The sequence below is a fragment of the Polypterus senegalus genome, chromosome 9 (genome assembly GCF_016835505.1).
Source record: "Polypterus senegalus isolate Bchr_013 chromosome 9, ASM1683550v1, whole genome shotgun sequence".
NCBI lineage: Eukaryota > Metazoa > Chordata > Cladistia > Polypteriformes > Polypteridae > Polypterus > Polypterus senegalus.
In genome coordinates, this window is record NC_053162.1 from 32,986,385 (window position 1) to 33,007,271 (window position 20,887).

General features: G+C 39.6%; 1 protein-coding gene across 2 annotated transcripts in view; it reads left to right on the forward strand.

Moving 5' to 3' along the window:
* Positions 1-20,887, forward strand: part of adcy7 (adenylate cyclase 7) — a 58,403-nt gene that overhangs the window by 22,872 nt on the left and 14,644 nt on the right. For both annotated transcript variants that reach the window (XM_039762872.1, XM_039762873.1), the window contains exons 9-10: positions 2,039-2,197; positions 8,593-8,725. In XM_039762872.1, coding sequence (XP_039618806.1) covers positions 2,039-2,197; positions 8,593-8,725 — 292 coding nt within the window. The remainder of the gene's footprint in view (positions 1-2,038; positions 2,198-8,592; positions 8,726-20,887) is intronic.

A 20,887-nucleotide genomic window follows, 5' to 3' on the forward strand; every position in this document is an offset into this window, starting at 1 on the left:
TATCTTGGGTTTCAGTAAAGATTCTGTGACCACCACACATTTCACCCATGTACATTTTTGGAGGCATTTTTTAATTTATACTGTTTGGCATTTCTTTTCAACCTTCTTTGGAAGTATCTTTGGTTCATAGTACCTGTTTGTTGCAGCTACAGAATCGAACATGATATATTGTACCTTATCTTAAAGAAAGCTGTTTTAGTACAACATATCATTCTTTTTTACTTCTTGTAGCTCTTGGGGGACTTAACATGGATATTTCTTGTACTCTGAGTAATAGTGACTTATGGGCACAGAAAATAACCCCGATCAAGTTTCCATTTGTTTTTTTGTATTGAATTTCTTTCTGAAGAGCATGGGAAAGCAGTCTGTGGTCTGCCAGCCTCACTGTCATTTAAAAAAAAAATTGTGAAGCACATGACTCATGAGACCACTGTCCCCGTCTGAGACTTATTTCTGAATCTTGTTTATCCTGTTAACGTATTTGTCTCGTAACTTTGTGTAGAATTTATGACTTCTGATGTGGGCTAATTATTGTAATTGGGGCTTCCTAGCAAGGCCTGCAGTTGATAATGACTGCTTCTGGTTCTCTTCTTACAATATATATTAATTTTCCTCTATCCTGACTAGAGAAGCCCTACGTCTTGAAATGGATTGGTGTGAAACATCTTCCCATGATTTCTGTTGGGTTTAATAAAGAGAGAAAGAGAAAAAGAGATTCTGAACTCTCCTTTCCTGTTGTACAACTCTCTGACTGGTATCTCCATAACTACTGTGCAAGCCTCCAGATGTCTTAATCAGCTTTAAATACATTTTTATATGAAGTACATCTTAGTACATCTCTCTCTCTCTCATGCATACATACATATATGTATATGTGTGTGTATATATAGGAAAATATCAGAGTCTGTAAATGTATAGATGTGCTGAGTTATTAGTCCACCCCTCTTACACCCACACCCACCCCTCATTTGCTCAATATTGCCTTTGATTTCTGTATGTCTAATTTATTATATAATTTATTTATAATTATGTCTTAAGTTTAGGAATAAAAAAACTATTTTAAGACACAGGACTTATTTTCTCCCTTTGTGGATTTCTAGCCACAAATATGCAAACTAAAATGGGAATACTGTTTACCCCACATCCAATATATGAACACTGAATAATTTATACAAAAACACTAAGAAGGTTGTTGTTTTTGTTCCTGCTTGTAACATTGTAACATAGAGCAAAGAACGGATGAAGGCTTATACTGCGTGGACTGGTTAGTATAGTTATCTGAACACTGATTAAGTACAAATATTTTGACGGTACAAGTTAAGTAGGCAGAAGTGTTCTGCAGTACAGTAAGTTTCTGCTGTGTGTCCACTTATACGATATATAATGGAAAAGTGTATATATATATATATATATATATATATATATATATATATATATATATATATATATAGGCTGTGTGTGTATATGTGTATGTATATATATATATATGTGTGTGTGTATATATATAGATGACCTCTCTCATCACGCTAAGTATCATAGTTCGCTTGTGGTACTGATTTATTTGCATGAGTCTGAGAAACACATAGTGGACTGAGGGGAGGGGTGCGTGCCCCTCCTCACTCACAGGCCAGTCTCAGGGCGTGTCTTACATCTGCTTAGCTAGCAAACAAGAGAGCTACTTTTTGGATTTAGATTGGGCTATTTTGTAGAAATTGCTTTAACATTCTGGTTGAATTTGCGACTTCTCTCATTGCGCTAAGAATCATATTTCGCTTGCAGGAGAGATATATTCGCACTAACCTGAGACAGAGGCTGCGGGCCAAGGGGAGGAGGAGGCGTGACGTCAGGAGTACAGGGCCGGGCAAGGTTCACTTCACTGTCCTGTTTCACTACTACGAAGCCGTGGGGGACAGCTAGTCTATTACTAAACAAAACTGTAAATTTAAATAGCTGTTTATAAACATGACAATTTTCCTCTTGAATTTATGCTTTATTTTGCTGATATGATGGCTTTGTCTCACCACTTTCTCTTTTCTAGGCAGGTGAGGGAAGCCACTGGGGTTGATATCAACATGAGAGTTGGAGTACATTCTGGAAATGTTCTCTGTGGCGTTATTGGACTTCGAAAATGGCAGTATGATGTGTGGTCACATGATGTCACCTTGGCCAATCACATGGAGTCTGGAGGCTTGCCTGGGTAAGTAATGGGTCCATAAAGTATTAAAGGGCCAAATTCTGTACTTTTGTCTATGTTTTTGGCTCATTATGTTCATAATTTAAAACTCTGTTCTTAGAAGGTCAGGAAATAATCTGAGAAATAATTTGCTAACTGTCAACATATCTCCTAAGTGTAGGAAATCTAGCAAAAGTTAATGTTTAAGATACTGCATGTGTGGTGTATTCTAAAGCTTTCATTGGCCTTTCTGTTCAGTAACCTAGATGGTATACAATGTTCTTGTATTGTGTATTGGCTGCCTTTGAGAAAGAGAACTCCAAATCCACTTATGTATGGCCATTTATGTTACTCATTCGCTACTTGGTGTTAAGATTACAGACATCTAAACTTTTTCGAATTATTATATCCATTAAAAATAAATAATCCTTAACTGGTTGATTAACAATAATTATGCTTTGATTTTTATTGCAAATTAATCTTTAAAAACTTGCAACTTTTGTCCTTAAGAAATTAATTTTTTGGAAAACTTGTACTTCTCCTTACTTTCTTCATACATTGCTGCCAAGGAGAGGGTCTGTTTGAGATCTGGAAAATCTTGCAGAGCTGGTGTCTTGACTCCTGAGCTGGAATCTGCTATCTCCTTCTCCAAATTGAACCCCTTGATTAATTCAGCCATTTGTACCCTCATCCCTCATTAAGATAATGCAAAGAGTGACCTGACTGCTCTAACTATTACCCAGTCTGTTTGATGAATTCTGATGCAAAGCTGCTGGCAAAACAACTTACATACCATCTGCAACTAGTTTTTCATGAAGTAATTTCTCCAAACAAGGCTTGTGTTATCTGCTGTCATCAGGCAGTAAATTATATCTGTTTTCTTATGCATATTGATGTAGCATCTACTTTGCCCCAGCCTGTAGTAGTTCTGATGCTTGATGGTCAAATTGCTTTTCACTGCATGAATTGGAACTTTGTCTGGAGGTTTTGTGCTCCATGGATTTTATTAAGGTTATATGAAGATGTTATACCCCACCGCCAAGTTATTATTTCTTTTTCATCCCCAGCTATTTCTTAGCACTTTCAGATTCCTAAAGGTCCTGATCCCTATGACAAAATAGAGGGAGGCGTCCGCATGTGAACTCTCAACTGCATCAAGGCCTTTGGTTTCTTTTGTAAAGTCTACAGAATGGATGTTTTTACCCATATACACTACCAAGCGTCAAGGGAATGATCTGGGAAGGATAAAGAGGAAGCTGGTGTTTACTTCCAGTACTGAAAATCCTGAAATGATGTACTATTTAAAAATTTTGTTTTTTCAATATTTTTCCAGCACTGGTATACCACAAGGCTCAAGTGCTGACCCAGTGGATTTTTGCTCATTTCGTTGCTCTCTTAGGCAACTTGGTACTTTTATTACCCAGGTTGCTTTAGATTCACTAGAATGGTGAGTGTGGGACTGTAGTAGGCTTACCCTTTTTATAGGAATTGGCACTGAAGCTGCTAATTTGAATATGGAATGCTATCTAAGCAGGGCTTAAGTCCCTTAGTTTGGTCTCTGGATTTGGAGAAAGTTGAGAAACCTCCTGGCTCTTCTCCAGTTTCTTACAAATACACTCCCCATCTCCATATTGCTGTTCTTTGTATTGGTGGTGGCTTTATATTGGGTACTCCCTCGTTCTGCTGGGAGACTTCAAAGCTCACGTGGGCAATGACAATGAGACCTGGAAGGGCGTGATTGGGAGGAATTGCCCCCGATATGAACCAGAATGGTGTTTTGTTATTGGACTTCTGTGCTCGTCACGGATTGTCCATAACTAACACCATGTTCAGGCATAAGGGTTTCCATATGTGCACCTGGCACCAGGACACCCTAGGCCCCAGTTTGATGATCAACTTCGTGGTCGAGTCATCGGACATACGGCCACATATCCTGGACACTCTGGCAAAGAGAGGGACGGAGCTGTCAACTGATCACCACCTGGTGGTAAGTTGGCTTCGATGGTGTTGGAGGAAGCCGGTTAGGCCTGGTAGGCCCAAACATATTGTGAGGGTCTGCTGGGAACGTCTGGCAGAGTCCCTTGTCATAAGTAGTTTCAACTCCCACCTCCGGCAGAACTTCGACCATGTCCCGATAGAGGTGGGGGACATTGAGTCTGAATAGGGGCATTTTCTGTGCCTCTGTTGTTGAGGTGGCTGACCGGAGCTGTGGCCGTAAGGTGGTTGGTGCCTGTCGTGGTGGCAAATCCGTTGGTTGACACCGGCGGTGAGGGATACCGTCAAGCTGAAGACCCTTTTGTCCTGTGGACAGGCCAAGTGGAATGCGGCTTTGGTGGTTTTTGAGGCAAAAACTCGGCCGTGGGAGGAGTTTGGGGAGGCCATGGAGAACAACTTCCGGACGGCTTTGAGGAGATTCTGGTCCACCATCCGGCGTCTTAGGAGGGGGAAGCAGTGCAGTGTCAACACTGTATATGGCGGGGATGGTGCACTGCTGACATCAACTTGGGACATGGTGGGGGGAGTACTTTGAAGATCTCCTCAATGCCACTAACATGTCTTCCAATGAGAAAGCAGGGCCTGGGGACTCGGAGGTGGGCTGTCTCATCTCTGGGGCTGAGGTCACTGAGGTGGTCAAAAAACTCCTTGGTGGATGAGATATGCCTGGAGTTTCTCATGGCTCTGGATGTTGTAGGACTGTCTCGGTTGACACACCTCTGCAACATCACATGGACATCAGGGACAGTGCCTTTGGATTGGCAGACCAGGGTGGTGGTCCCCCTCTTTAAGAAGGGGGATCGGAGGGCGTGTTCCAACTACAGAGGGATCACACTCTTCAGCCTACCTGCAAGTCTATTCAGGGGTCCTGGAGAGGACGGTCTGTCAGATAGTCGAACCTCGGGGAATCCTGTGGGGGTTGCTTCAGGAGTATGGGGTACCGGACCCCATGATAAGGGCTGTTCGGTCCCTGTACAACCAGTGTCAGAGCTTGGTCAACATTTCTAGCAGTAAGTCGAACCCGTTTCCGGTAAGAGTTGGTCTCTGCCAGGGCTACCTCGTGGAAGACCCAGGACACGCTGGAGGGACTATGTCTCTCGGCTGGCCTGGGAACGCCTTGGAATTCCCCTGGAAGAGCTAGTAGAAGTGGCCAGGGAGAGGGAAGTCTGGGCATCTCTGCTCAAGCTGCTGCCCCCGCGACCCGATCTCGGATAAGTGGAAGAGGATGGATGGATGTATTGGTGGCAAACCTACCTTTGTTCCACCCTGGATATGACATCGTATTACTGTACCTGGTGGTATTAATGAAAACTCTTGGCATGAAAAATTGTAACTACTTATCCAGACTTTCTTCCTTTCCTTTTTCTTGTTTAGTTATTATTTTTCATCTAAAAATTCAGATCAGTCCTTACTCTAAAGTTTTTCAAGATCATTTCTGCTCCTTTCCCCCCCTTTTCCATGTTTACTGTTTCCAAACTTGAAGCCAGTCATTATATGTAAGTTAATGTAAAGTGTCTGCTAGATATCTACGTGTGTCTTCAGTCTGGCAGTGTGACCTTTTTTTCTTTTTGACCTTCTCATGGAAATCTCTATTTAATAGCACTTGTACATTCCTTTAAAAACACAAAATATGATAATTTTCACTTTATATTTATGCATTGCCTATACCTTACCATTTACCCACTTTATTCTATGCATTTTTCTCCTAACCCCATTTGTCAGTTGTATACCTTAAATGTACCTGGCACATTTCTTAATATTTTGGGATTGCCCTCCTGTTTCTGTTTTTTTGATCTGCCATCTCAGACTGTCTGTCTTTTAATATTTTCTTCCTGTTTTTTCACATTCCTTCTCCTGGACCTCTCCACTTTTACCCTTATTGTTATCCAGTAAAGGCCGTTTTCTCACGGTACAGTCAGTACCATGCTAGTTGTAGCCTCTCAATGAAAATCTCTTGATTCTCTCTTCATAGATTTGTGGAAATCTGTTTATTTATCTTATTCTTACTTAAACTTTCAGAAGCAATGACCAATGGATCATTAGGGTCAATTTTATGAAACAGCAGTTTGCTTTATGTTTGGTTGGGAGCTGATTGACTGGTGGTCAGCATCATGTTTTCTTTTAATGTCTTTTATCCATCTTGCTGTGTTTCTTCTCTGTATCTGGCCTCTCTGTGTCGGTTGTGTCTCTCTGTCCAGTGAGTAGGGGGCATTATTTATCTTTGATTAATTTAGGAATCTCTTTTACAGGGTAGTTTTAATGGGATGAGTAGAGGGTGGTCATTGTGAGTTTTTTTTATTTTTTTATTACTTAAATCAGTTTTCATGGCTGTTTTCTTATTTAACTTGAATAAAAATGTATTGCCTAGCAATTACATATTTATGTTAATTATGTCTTATTTCCTCCCACCGTCAAATTGCATGCATCATGATTGATTTCACTCTAAAAACAGGTGTATGTGTGTATGTGTTTGCCATAATGGGTCACTTTTAGATGGAGTCCTGTAGTAGTTGTGGTGCAGAGGAGCAATGTTTTTTTTAAAGAATATTGATCATATGGTAGAAGTCATATTAATAAAGTCAACAGAGCATCTTCACAAACATTGCACATGCACATTGATTTGGCATCGGTTTCTAATTATGGCATTGTAAAGTACACAATATTTGCATTAATGAATGAAGACTTAATAAATTCATTTTAAGTACCAAAAATTTTAATTTTTGTGACTCGCAGATCAGTCTTCTGTTATAAGTAAGAGAGAGACTATGGGTATGTGTGTTAGTATGTATTAATGGCAACAATAACCCACTTCTGAATACTCCAATTTAGAATTTTGCAACTGCTTCAGGAAGAAAGTGAGAGATGCACTATAAACCTTGGCAGTGTTTGCTTCTATTGGGATATCCCTATGTTGGTCAAATGTGAATTTTTTCAAAAAAAGTATGTGGTGTTCAAAGTTATGGGAGCTGGACAGGTTCAGATGGGAGTATCTAAACACATCTATCCATGTGAATAATAACAGAACTAGATTGCTTTTAATGAATCTGAGCAAAACCAAATTTCTCTTCTGTAATTAAAAGAAGGAGGAAAATAAGTAACATGTAAGGTTTTGGGTCGTTTACTCCTTTAAATATGTATGCAAGGAGAATTATCAATATTTACACAATATAAAAATATGATATTTATTCTTACTGAAATACCAATACCAAGTAAGAATATACATTTTTATGCTTATTTGTTTTTATATTATGGTTATGCAGTACTCATGTATGTAAATTTGTTCTGATGACAGTCTCTTAAATATAGCAAAAAATCTTCAGTGTTGATCTTGGGAAAAGTCCCTTGGGATTCAATACAGATTATTGATGCTGGTGAGTCAAGAGTACACATTCACTATACCACATATATTGTTTTACTCTTTATTTCAAGGTAGATACTGTATTCATTAAGCTGAAAATTAGATAATTTATTATACCGTATGTTGTCTTAAAAATTAATCACTCATTAGTTTATAATAGCACAAGCTTAAATATGAAATATCTTCTTTTTTTATATTAGTGAAACTCTTAGACAAAACATGCTCTTCTGAATATTTATTATACCAGCAGGATTTCCATTCAGTTTTAAAAGGGTGCAGTTTCTAGTTAAATCAGTCTTTGTAATGAGGATGAATCATGCTCACAGCGAAAATTCAAATGTTTTAAGGAGAAAGTTGAAACTGTTTCGGGACAATATAAGTACAGTAGTATGAACTAGAGTAGGAAATAAAAGAATGCATACATTTGTGTCTGGTTGTACAAACAATGGCTGAGGTTTACGAACAATTTTGATAGATATTTTACTTAAATAAACATATAGTTCATGATAAAGTGTGCTACAATTTTTAAATGTTCCTCTAGGTTGAAGACAAAAATCTTCCACAAGAATAAACTAGGACATTTAAAATTGATGTGAACAATATGTGACCTTTCACCACTATATCAAAATAGCCAAATAAAGGGACTTCTGTACTTTGTGTTTGCATTAGTATATTATGGATAAACATTTTAATTACATATAAAAAACACAAGTAATTGGCATAATTAAACAAATTGGTATTTACCTGATATTATATGACGTACTTTCTTGATTGTTGAAATAGAGACATTTGTGAAAGCTTGTTTCTAATCTGTTTAAGTAACCACAATACTTTTATTTTTAGCATACAATTCCTAATGGGAAAACGTGCCTCCTATTTCGATGAATTTTCATTGTTTGCTTTCATCTCCACCTCTTTATATCTTACCATTTATGACTTAATCAATTGTGTAACAACAATGTATTTAAGTGATGATTACAACATACGCAAATCTGAATCCTACCCTTTTCTTAATATACAGTAAAAAAAGCAAAGATTACATGATGTTTTAACTTTGTCTTTTTAGCCGAGTGCATATCACTGATGCCACCCTGAAACATCTAAATGATGCCTATGAGGTGGAAGAAGGGAATGGTCACCTGAGAGACTCATACCTGAAGGAGCAGCATATACAGACCTACCTTGTCATTGATCCCAGGGTAACACTCATTCTATGTGTCTTAATAGTTTGATTACTTTGTGTCTCTGATTGACTATTGTGATGATAGGGTATGCTGACTTTGTACTTCAGACCCTATTCTTTTTTCTCCTGGGTGGCATATTGTCTCTGACTTTCTCCTTTAAACTCCCAACCCCCAAAGTCTTCATTGGCAAGGTGTAAACAGATCTAGCAAAACCAATACACAGTGCAGTGATGACCAATGAATATTTTTTTGAATCCTCATTTGTTGGCAGGACGTATTACAGATGTGATGCTGCATCACATTTATTATTACTGTTGGAATTTTTTCAGTCTCGTATGTAATGGCACATAGAGACATGCAGATTTTGCTGCTTGCTGATTCTCTACCATGGCAGGAAGACAACCAATTTTTTATTTTTTGCTGAGAGATGTGATGTCAACAATGAGTTTACTTTTTGCCATTCCTGTGTCTCTGTGCCTGTTGCCACCCATATTGTCCCCTGGGCGACTTTGCACCTGTGACTCCTTCATTCCTCCCTGGTTAACATTTATATTGTTTTTTGGTTTGTTCCTATAATTCAATGACATACTGTGAGGTAAAATAGTGATTTTTATATTGCTCTAGTATTTGTGCGATTTACTTGTATGTGGCCCTGAAGTGAAACAGAAGATAATGCTCAGCTAGTATTATGAGACCTAATGGGTGCCAATATACAATTCCCCACACCATCCTGTACTATTGACACACAAAAGGCTGAACACATGAATTCAAGCTGTTTATGCCAGATTCTGAAGATGCCATCACTATGTTGAATCAGAAATAGAGATTTGTCAGACCAGGCAACATTTTTCCATTCCTTAGTTATTCAGTTTTTGTGGATAATTTGCTGACTGTATGCTCAACCTCCTGTTCATTGGTGACAATAAGATGACCTTGTGTGGTTTTGTGCTTTAGGTTTTGATACATTGTGCATCTGAAGATGCCCTTCTGGCCACCTCTCTTAGCATGAATGAGCCTTCTATCTTTTTGATCAGAGAATTACTCCTTTTTGCATGTGCTTTTTACCCAATTATTGCACCATTCTCCGTAAACTCTACAGAATTAAGTGAATGATAATACTAGGAGCATATATATTTCTGAGATGCTAGAACAACAACAACTAGATACAACAATCATGCCATTGTGATCGTCTACAGTCACTTGTGTTGCTCATTCTGATGGTTATTCAAACAACAACAAAACCTCTTGACTGTGTGTACATGCTAGGACATAAATATAAGACCTGTTTTAAGTTGCTGCCACATAATTGGATGTTTAATGCATACAGCCTGTCCCTCTAATGAGTAAACATGCCTAATAAGGAAATACAGCATATACAAAATAGAAGCATTTAATTTTATACATGCATTTAACCTTTGTAAATAGAAATACATTATAAGCTTGCACTAAAACTTGGACAAAACTTTAGTGTTTTAAAGTTGCAGATTGTTAAATTTTTTCTTATTCCCTGTTGAAATTACATTATCAAAAATATTTTTACTGGATAAAAATAACTGTTGTTAAAAATACAGCATTTAAAAAATTTTAATCATTAAAACAGTGCCAGTAAAGAGTTGATGGGAATACATCTAATAGATTGGCCTTTTAGTCACTGATCAGCCCAAAAAGAGGTAAATGTATGTATATGTAATTATATGTATTATATTATATTACATGTGTGTATGTATATATATATATGTATATGTATATGTATATGTATATGTATATGTATATATATATATATATATATATATATATATATATATATATATATATATATATATATAGTGGAGGATTGCTGGCTTCTCATGCCGGTCCTCACCTCCAGGCCGCCAGGAGGAGCTCTCCTGACAGCAGGATCGTGCCCCGAGGTCCAGCAGGGCCTTATGGACTTTTTAGTATTTATACACAGCCCTGCTGGATACATTGGGGACCACCAGGAGTCGCTCGCTGTGGGGGGACTTATGCCTTATGACCCGGGAGTACATCACGGTCACGTGACGGGAAGGAACGACGTGCTCCCGGGTTGAAATGAAGAACTGATTGCCCTGACCCGGAAGGAATAAGGAACTGTGGTCTGTTGGGACAGGAACACCTCCGGGTCATGGGGCTATAAAAGGACGATGGCTCAGTCCAGACACTGAGCTGAGCTGGGAGGTAGCGAAGCAAGTGTCTGGGCGAGGAGTAGAGTTTATCATGTTATTTAGTGATTTATGAGTAGTGTGGAAGGTGCTTGGTGCACTGTGAAAAATAATAAAGAGTCTTGGACTTTTATCTGGTGTCTGGAGTTGTACCTGAGGGTTCAAGGGAGCACTAGCACCCCCTACTGCCACTATATATATGTATGTGTGTGTGTGTATATATGTATGTGTGTGTGTGTGTGTGTGTATATATATATATATATATATATATATATATATATATATATATATATATATATATATATAAAATGTGTGTGTGTATATCCCTGCTTCTGTTCCCCCCAGCACTTACTGGTGTGGCGGAAGTATGTTATAAATGAAATGTAGATGACTAGCGAAGAAGAAAGTAGTATGGAGAAAACAGACTCAAAAGCGTTGGAGAGAAAAAAAATAAAAAGAATAATCTAGGTGCAAATTCAGAAAATAAGGAAAGTAATTATCAGCCCGGAACAAGTGGAATTGAATAAAAAGCACGTCCAATCCAGACGTTGGCACTATACACATGCAGAGCAGGTTAGAGATTATGAAAGTAGTGGAATTCGAAAGGCTCAAAAAAAAAAAACTGCCGCAATACACGTGGAGAAAGTTAAAGAATATGAAAGCAGGAAAATTAAAAAGATAAAAAAAAAGTAAAGATTGCAGTAGCACAAACAAATGCAAATTATTATTCGAAAAAGGGAAAGTTATCACCACGGACCAGGTGTCATTGAAACAAAATCAGGATAAAGCGAGCTCAGCAATAAAAGACAGAGTAGAAAACAAAGTAAAACATCATAAAGAGGTTAAAAAACAAGGTGCCAAACACATGCAGAGCAGGTTGGAGATATTGAACCTGGAATTCAAAAGACTCGTAGAAACGCATGCAGAGCAAGATACAGTGTCAAAACAAAGAAAGTAAACATCGCATTAGCGCAAAGAAAGAGAAATTATTACTCTGAGAAATAACGATAGAGATAGAGATTGAATATATGGACAGAAGTATGTAAATATTGTAAGGCTTTGAGGTTTAAGTCAAGAGAATTTCAAAAACGGAGTTAACCTCATGTGCATTTATTGGTTACTTTACAAAAAAAATTATTAACTGCTGATGATGTTGATCGTTTTGTCTGTGCTGAAATTCCAAACAGAGAAACCTATCCTGAATTATGGTACAAAGTCATTAAACACATGTCTCGCTGACCTCATTTAAAAGATTCAGCACATTGGGACTCGAAAGATTCCAAATATTGTTTTTACAGAAGTTCTGAAATAAAAGTGAAACTAAAGAAATAGCAACAGTTCAAAGAAAAAACAAAAAAACGGGGGTTTGCGAGCGAAGCCCCCTAGTATATATCCTTATATATAATTTGATACTATCCGTATGTATGGTGTTCGTGTCAATACCCCGACTCAATACAAGTTAGAACCATGCAATGGGACTCTGCCTCTGTAGTTAGAACATAACGTGGCAAACGCGAACGCAGTATTGCATAATTGGCTAAGAATGTTTGAATGCTTCACTGATGCTGCTGGACGGCCAAGTATAGTAAGTCGGTGTTGGTTCAAGCAGATAACAGTACGTTCGGTTGGTTTTTGGAATGTTGGTTTGGTGGGGCCCCATACTTTCCAGGACTAACATCGTTGACTGACTTAAACCCTTTGACAGCTCCGGAACCATAAGTAATTTAGAACGTATCGGCATTTGCTTGGTATGTTGAAATCTATCTTTGGGCAATTCAGTTTTGTTTTGTTTGTACGGTTTGTTTTGAAAATTTGTTTGCCGGAAAAAATCAAATGAGGTGCGCCGAAGAGCTGAGTTCACATCTCGCAGCCCCGTTTAAACAGGAAGCTCTTAATTACATCAGCCGAAAAGGTATTTTTTAAGCACAAATTAGTGCCATGATGTGTATATATGTATATGTATATATGTGTATATATATGTGTATATGAACATAATGTGCACTACTACTGGGAGAAAATGTAGTGATCTAAAAAATGGACTGACATGTGCCTACTTCAGCTAGCTGAATACCAGATGTGCTACTGCATTTTGAATCATCTGCAACAGCTTCATAGCACGTACCAATACTGCAAGTAGCAAGTTGCATTAGTCAAGATGTAACAAGACCAAAGTTTTGGCCAGAAGCTGTGTTGCACACTCCGTCACATGCTCCTTCAGATACTGCCTGATCTTTGCAGATGTTGTATAGAGTGAATTTGCAAGACCAAGAGATATTTGCAGCATAGTTGATGAAGGGTAACTGATCACTATCCCAAAGCTATATACTATATATATATATATATATATATATATATATATATATATATATATATATATATATATATAGTCTGTCTGGCCCGGAAGGCAAAGCGAAACCTCCGAAGAAAGGCAATAGCTTAACCGCTAATGCAGAGAGATGCCCAAAGTAGTTCCTTCTTCCAATTACCTGACATCTCTACATTTCAATTTTTTTTCTGACGATTTCAATTATTTCTAGGACCCCATGCATTTTACAGCACGGGCTTAAAAATAAGCCATATGAAGATTTTAATTTTCAAACTCGCAAGAATAAACTAGGCAGTTTACAGATTCAGTTTTGAATTGTAAAGTAGAGGAAATATCTTGAGTATAACATTGATTAACCTGCCAGCAATAAGGACACCTGAGTAAACAGCAAGCAGACCTAGACCTTTTGACTTTATTTAAACACAGTCTCCTTAAAATTTTAAACTCTGGACTCTAAATCCCATTTTAAACACCCTCTTGTGTATATTTTTAAGTCATTGCTATAGATTGATTTTAATTTTTGTATCTTTAAAGACTTGAACCTTGTATCTTTTAGATCGTTCTTTTAAGCATCTATACCAGTGTTTCCCAAACTCGGTCCTGGGGACCCCCTGTGGCTGCAGGTTTTTGTTCCAACCAGATTCCTAATCAGTGACAACACCTGATAGCACTGAGCGCATTTAATTAGCTGGGAATTTTTTTTTCTTTTATTCGACATTCAGAAAAGCATAGCAGCATGATTTTTACATTTATAAGACATTTAGAAATACCGTATTCCTGCTTTTGCTATAGATTTAAATACTTAGCTCTCTTTTGTTAATTTCATTATATTTTGGCCTCTGTGCAGTTTTTCCCCCTTCGTTGTATCTTAATAATGACAATTAAAAACGGGCAGATCAGACACCCAGTCAAACAACACTGAATAATCAAAGGTTGCAACTACTTTAGAGTCAGACCCACTAATTAGTAAATAATAGATTCATTAAACAATTAGAACACCTTGAAAAGTAGAATGAAAATCAAGATGAAAATACTGTTAAAAAGAAAGAAAAATACATTATTCCTATATAACTGCTTAGTACATTTTAATATATATTTTTTTTATCAAACTTAGTTTTCTAACTTCTATATTGTTCCCTAAACAAAAAACTTGGGAAAAATCAGTTCACTTAATTAGCCCAGGAGTCCAATTAAAAACAAAAGCTGGTTGGAACAAAAACCTGCAGCCACAGGGGGTCCCCAGGACCGAGTTTGGGAAACACTGATCTATACTAATAAAGGCAAAGCTCTCACTGACTGACTCACTCACTCACTCATCACTAATTCTCCAACTTCCTGTGTAGGTAGAAGGCTGAAATTTGGCAGGCTCATTCCTTACAGCTGACTTACAAACGTTGGGCAGGTTTCATTTAGAAATTCTACGTGTAATGGTCATAACTGGAACGTATTTTCGTCCATATACTGTACTGTAATAGACGGCAGCTCGATAGCCGTGGGAGGCGGAGTTTCGTATTAAAACATTTAACCAATCACATTTCAGCCATCATTTGTTGCCAGGCAGAGAGGCTTTCACAATCCGTTGTGTAGGCACTCTAACACAGAATAAATGTCGATTAACCTGTTGCTTCAACCAATCCGATTTTGAGTTGGTGTCAGTCGGGCCCTCTAGTAGGCATGTGGCAACGTCACCGTATTCAGACCCATTGATTGGATAGAAGACGATATGAGGAATTCTATGAGGCCACTGAACGCACCGCAAACGCTCCGAGTGAAAGATCGTCTTGTGCACTACGGCCAACTCCAAGGCAGGATTCTGGACAATATTATTTGCCAGACACAGACCAGATTTCAAGACCACGAAAACCTGATGTTTGTCACGCTCCTCGAGCCCCAGAAGTTTCGGGAATACAAGAAAAATTTCATGCATGCAGCCTTCTCCAGTTTAACACAAGAGCCATGGAGTGCTTTTTGATCTGTCTTGGCTAAAAACAGAACTGACTATAATGTGTACCATGGATGATTTTTTAGGAAAATCTCCCACTGATCTCCTTGACTTCCTTCATCAGAAAAATCTGAATGAGAGCATGGGGCAGCTGTTCACATTGGTATATTTGGCGGTGAGCATTCCCGTGTACACTGCTTCTGTCGAGCGGACATTTTCAGCCCTAAAACGAATTCAAACTTATGCCAGAAATACCATAGGGCAGGTTCGCCTTTAAGCATTAGCTTCAAATGCGATAGAAAGGGATGTTTTGATGGAACTGAAGCGCATGGATAATCCGTACGACAGAGTAATTAAACTGTTTTTGAGGAAAGAGAGGAGGATGGATTTTGTTTACAAATAATCCGAATTTTTGGTGAGTAAAATGTTGCAATTTTCTTAAATAATACTGCAAGTTTATGAGTTATTATTGATGTTTTTTATGTGATGTTGTGGCTGTGGCTGCAGTAGAAAGGAACTTGTTCACCCCGGTTTGTCTATTCAATAAAGGCATTAATTGTGGCTACAGGAGTTATCTTGCATATCTATACTAATAAAAGGCAAAGCCCTCACTGACTCACTCACTCATCACTAATTCTCCAACTTCCCGTGTAGGTAGAAGACTGAAATTTGGCAGGCTTATTCCTTACAGCTTACTTACAAAAGTTAAGCAGGTTTCATTTCGAAATTCTACACGTAACGGTCAACAATGTCCGCCATGTTGAACTTTCTTATTTATGGCCCCATCTTCACGAAATTTGGTATGCGGCTTCCCTAAGCTAACTGAAACCAATGTACGTACTTATTTCGGTGGTATGACGCCACTGTCAGCCACCATATTGAACTTTCCAACGTAACTAATTCTCCAACTTCCAGTGTAGGTAGAAGGCTGAAATTTGGCAAGCTCATTCCTTACAGCTTACTTACAAAAGTTAAGCAGGTTTCATTTCGAAATTCTACGCGTAATGGTCATAACGGTCAACAACATCCGCCATGTTGAACTGTCTTATTTATGGCCCATCTGCACGAAATTTGGTAGGCGGCTTCCCTGCGCTAACCGAAACCAATGTACGTACTTATTTCGGTGGTATGATGCCACTGTCAAAGTCAAAGTGAACTTTATTGTCATCTCAACCATATACAAGTATACAGATAGACGAAATTGCGAAGCTCAGGGTCCACAGTGTAACAACATGATGTGCAAATAGTAAATTAAAAATAGAATAAAAATTTAAAATTAAAACACAAACAAGACAAGACATTGTGCAAAGATAGGACAAAGAAGTAGCAGCAATATTGATGTGTAAGATATGTAATATAATAAACCAATTAATAATAAATAATAGATAATAGATATAGATAATACAGAAATTATCAGTGTATGATAATAGTTGTTTAAGACGTGTGTAAACAATGACAGGTCAGAATGTTTCATAGCAGAAGGATATCAAGAGTGTCAAAATCCTTAAAGGTCAGTATGAGATTTTCAGTTCTTTTCTACATGCACACTCATCTTTGCAGGATAGTGGTTTTCATGTATAAAAGTTCTGTTTTTAGTGGTGGTTGAGGCCGTGTGGAAGGTCCCAGGGGGCAGCCTGGTGTTAAGGAGTCTAACAGCTTGGGGAAAACTCTCCTGCAGCCTGGCAGATTTGGCTTTGATGCTGCAGTTACTTCTCTTGGATGGCAGAAGTGTGAAAAGTCCGTGTAAGGGGTCCTGCACAATGCTGCAGGCCTTGCGGACACTGCGTTTGTAAAATATGTCCTGTAGTGAAGGGAGAGGCACCCCAATAATGTTCTCTGCTGTCTTCACTATCCTTTGCAGGCGCTTGCGGTCGGATATGTTGCAGTTGCCATACCAGACAGTGATGCAGCTGGTCAGGACACTCTCTATGGTGCCTCTGTAGAACATGGTGAGGATGGAAGGGGGAAGACGTGCTTGCTTCAGCCGCCTCAGGAAGTGTAGTCTCTGCTGGGCTTTCTTGATTAGTGATGAGGTGTTATGTGTCCACGTAAGTTCCTCAGTTAAGTGCACACTGAGGAACTTGGTACTCCTAACAATCTCCACATCTAAACCGTTGATGCTGAGCGGGATGTGGGCAGGACGTGATTTTCTGAAGTCCACGATTATCTCTTTTGTCTTGTCGACATTGAGAGATAGATTGTTGTCTTCACACCATGCGGACAGCCATTTCACCTCATCTCTGTATGCTCTTTCATCATCCCTGCTTATCAGTCCCAGCACCTTCCTATCATCTGCAAACTTGATGATGTGATTGGTGTTGTGCGTGGCTGTGCAGTCGTGAGTCAGCAGGGTGAAGAGCAGTGGACTAAGCACACAGCCCTGCGGTGCTCCAGTGCTCAGTGTGATGATGCTGGAAGTGTTGTGGCCCATCTGAACTGACTGGGGCCTCTCTGTCAAGAAGTCCAGGATCCAATTGCAGAGGGTGGTGTTTAGGCCCAACCTGCTCAGTTTTACAACCAGCTTTGGAGGGATGATTGTGTTGAAGGCAGAGCTAAAGTCTATGAATAGCATCCTGACATATGTGTCTTTTTTATCCAGATGTGTCAGGGAGAGGTGAAGGGCAGAGCATATGGCATCCTCAGTTGACCTGTTTGAGCGGTATGCAAACTGAAGAGGGTCAAGGGAGGCAGGAGATTAGTCTTTATGTGTGACATGACTAACCTTTCGAAGCACTTCATTATGATTGGTGTGAGTGCAACTGGTCGGTAGTCATTCAGGCATGTCACTGATGACTTCTTTGGCACTGGTATGATGGTGGTCGACTTGAAGCATGTTGGGACTGACGACTGGCTCAGAGATGTGTTGAAGATGTCTGTGAGGACACCAGCCAGTTGACTTGCACATTCTTTGAGCACAAGACCAGGTATGTTGTCAGGTCCTGCAGCCTTCCGTGGATTGACTCTGGATAGAGTCCTCCTCACATCTGTTATGGAGAGACAGAGTGCTTGGTCAGTGGAGGGAGGTGTTGCTTTTCTCGCAGGCTCTTTGTTCTGTGCCTCAAACCGTGCAAAGAAGTTGTTCAGCTCATCCAGAAGGGAGGCATCACCATCACTGCTGTGTGGATTGGGCTTGTAGTTTGTAATTGCCTGAACACCCTGCCACATACGACGTGTGTCTCTGGTGCTGCTGAATTGTTTGTTGATCTTCTGCGTATGCCCACTTAGCTCTCCTTATAGCACGAGACAGGTTGGCTCTGGTCACCCTGAGGGTGGCCTTGTCTCCAGATCTGAAGGCTGCATTTCTGATCTTGAGCAGCTTGTGCACTTCTCTTGTCATCCAGGGCTTTTGGTTGGCTCTTGTGGTAACATCCTTGGTAACAGTAACATCCTCTATGCATTTGGAGATGTAGCCAGTCACAGAGTCTGTGTACTCCTCCAGATTGATGGAGTCACCATCCATAGCAGCCTCTCTGAAAATGTCCCAGTCTGTCAATTCGAAGCAGTCTTGGAGAGCTGAAACCGCACCAACCTGCCACACTCTGATGCTCTTGCGGGCTGGTTTAGTGCGCTTCAGCAGGGACTTGTATGCAGGAACCATAAAATGCTGATATGATCTGAACAGCCCATGTGAGGGTGGGGTAGTGCCTTGTAGGCGTCAGGAGCGCTCGTGTTAACATTGTCCAGACAGCTTCCCCCTCTAGTTGCAAAGTTCACATTCTGGGAGAATTTTGGGAAAAATGACTTCAAGTTGGCATGATTGAAGTCTCCAGCAATAATGAAAAATGCCTCGGGGTGCCTGGTTAGCATTTGCGCTAGGCGGGAGGTAGATGGCCGCCATATTGAACTTTTCAACAGTCTTTGTTACTTATGGGCCCATCTTCAAGACATTTGGTACACGGGTTCCCAACGCTAACTGAATCTTACTTATGTACATATATACGTCTATAGCTTGCAGCTCGGTCACCGTGTGAGGCGGTGTTGGGTCCCCCATCCCAACGCCTCCCAAGTTGTTGACTGCCTGCCTATATAAGGCCGTCCGTCGCTCCCGTCTCTACATTCCCTTCCTTGCTTTGCCACGGGATTCACGTCTCCCTACTGATAACTACAGCCTTTTTATTTAATCCACGCCTTCTCCGCTGTTTTATTGTTCATTTATTAAGATTATAGTTATTGTGTAGGTATTTTAGACATACTTTACATTGCTCAGGTACCCATTTCCTTTATCATTCCAACCGTACCCCCATTACCATGTCTACCGAGGTGATCACCATCGATCAAAGAACTGTCACTTACTGAGTGGTTTCCATGCCTGGAGATGGCACCTACCTTTTCCATTCTCTTTGTTACATATTGCATGGCCATATCAGGCTCACTCTTGATATCCACAGGAACAGTTTGTCTTATGTATTGAATGACTGGGACAGGTTCAAGGTGTGGACTGATGACGGTACAGAAGATAATTATACTACACAGGAGCACTATAAGAGTGAAATGCTTAAGCCCTTCACCTATGGTTCTGCATGTGAGTTGATGGCTGCCGCTGAATTGTTCGGTTGTTGCTTTCAAGTGTACCAAAATGGCCAAATATTTTACACCTTTGGACAACCGCCAATGCCTCTTAAACATCTTAGATTCACAGGTGACGATTTCAGTAGTGGACACTTTGATGTTTATGAATGTTTAAACTCTCAAAAGCTGGATGTGAAGTTATCGATGAAACCGGTTGTATGCTTACAACGCTTGACAGATGCCGAATGTCACTTCGACACAAGTCTTGCAAATAATGTCGTACTTGAAACAAACCATGAAACTCAAACCGATTATGACAGCAGCAATCCAAGCTGTGAGATTTGAAACAAGATTACTGTTCACATGGCCAACTGTAAATTGCATGCTCAAGAGTAAGCTCAGCGCACAGCTTGGTCATATTACAACCGGAGGGCCGAACTCACAATGTGGTATACAAAGAGATCCTTAACAAATCATTTTTGGCATATTTTCCCTCAGTTTAAAAAGGTTTAATTTTCTTCTTAATAAAAATTTTAATGCAGTACTTCGCCGTTGTGAAGCGATATATATCTCCCGATCTATATCTCATACTGTCAAATAAACGAACCACACTCTGTGGCACAACACGAGAGGCTTCACCTCTAGCGCTGACGTCCGAGGTTCGATTCCCGACAGGGGGTGCAGTGAGTGTGTACGCCTGATGAGCCCAGAATTAGGGCGAAACATGTGCCGCATATTGTTTGCATTATTTGACAGTAAAACTATTTCAATATATTCAATATATATAAATCAGCACTTCCCGATTCATTTTACCCTCGCACCCCCTTAGTTTGAGAAGAAGTATGAAAAAATATGAGGTTAATGCAGAAAAACAGATCACCAATTGAAGCTTTATGAATAATGGATACTTTATTTGCCATCAATAATTGTTTTGGTAAAGCCTTACTCAGTCCTTCCATTTTTGAAGCAGCTATCCACGTGGGACACTCTAAAGCAGCTTCGTTATGGGACTATTCCATAACAATACAATACAGCCATTTTTGAGGTCATGTGCTGTTTTTTATCCACTCAGGTGTGCTGGTGATCGGTGTCTGGTGATGCCACCTGTTTGTGGCATCAAATGTCAGCCCAGGCTCTCTGCATGTGTAGATCCTAGATTGTAGAACAAGCTGCCCAACGCCATTCGAAATTGTATTTAAGAAACATATGAAGACACTCTT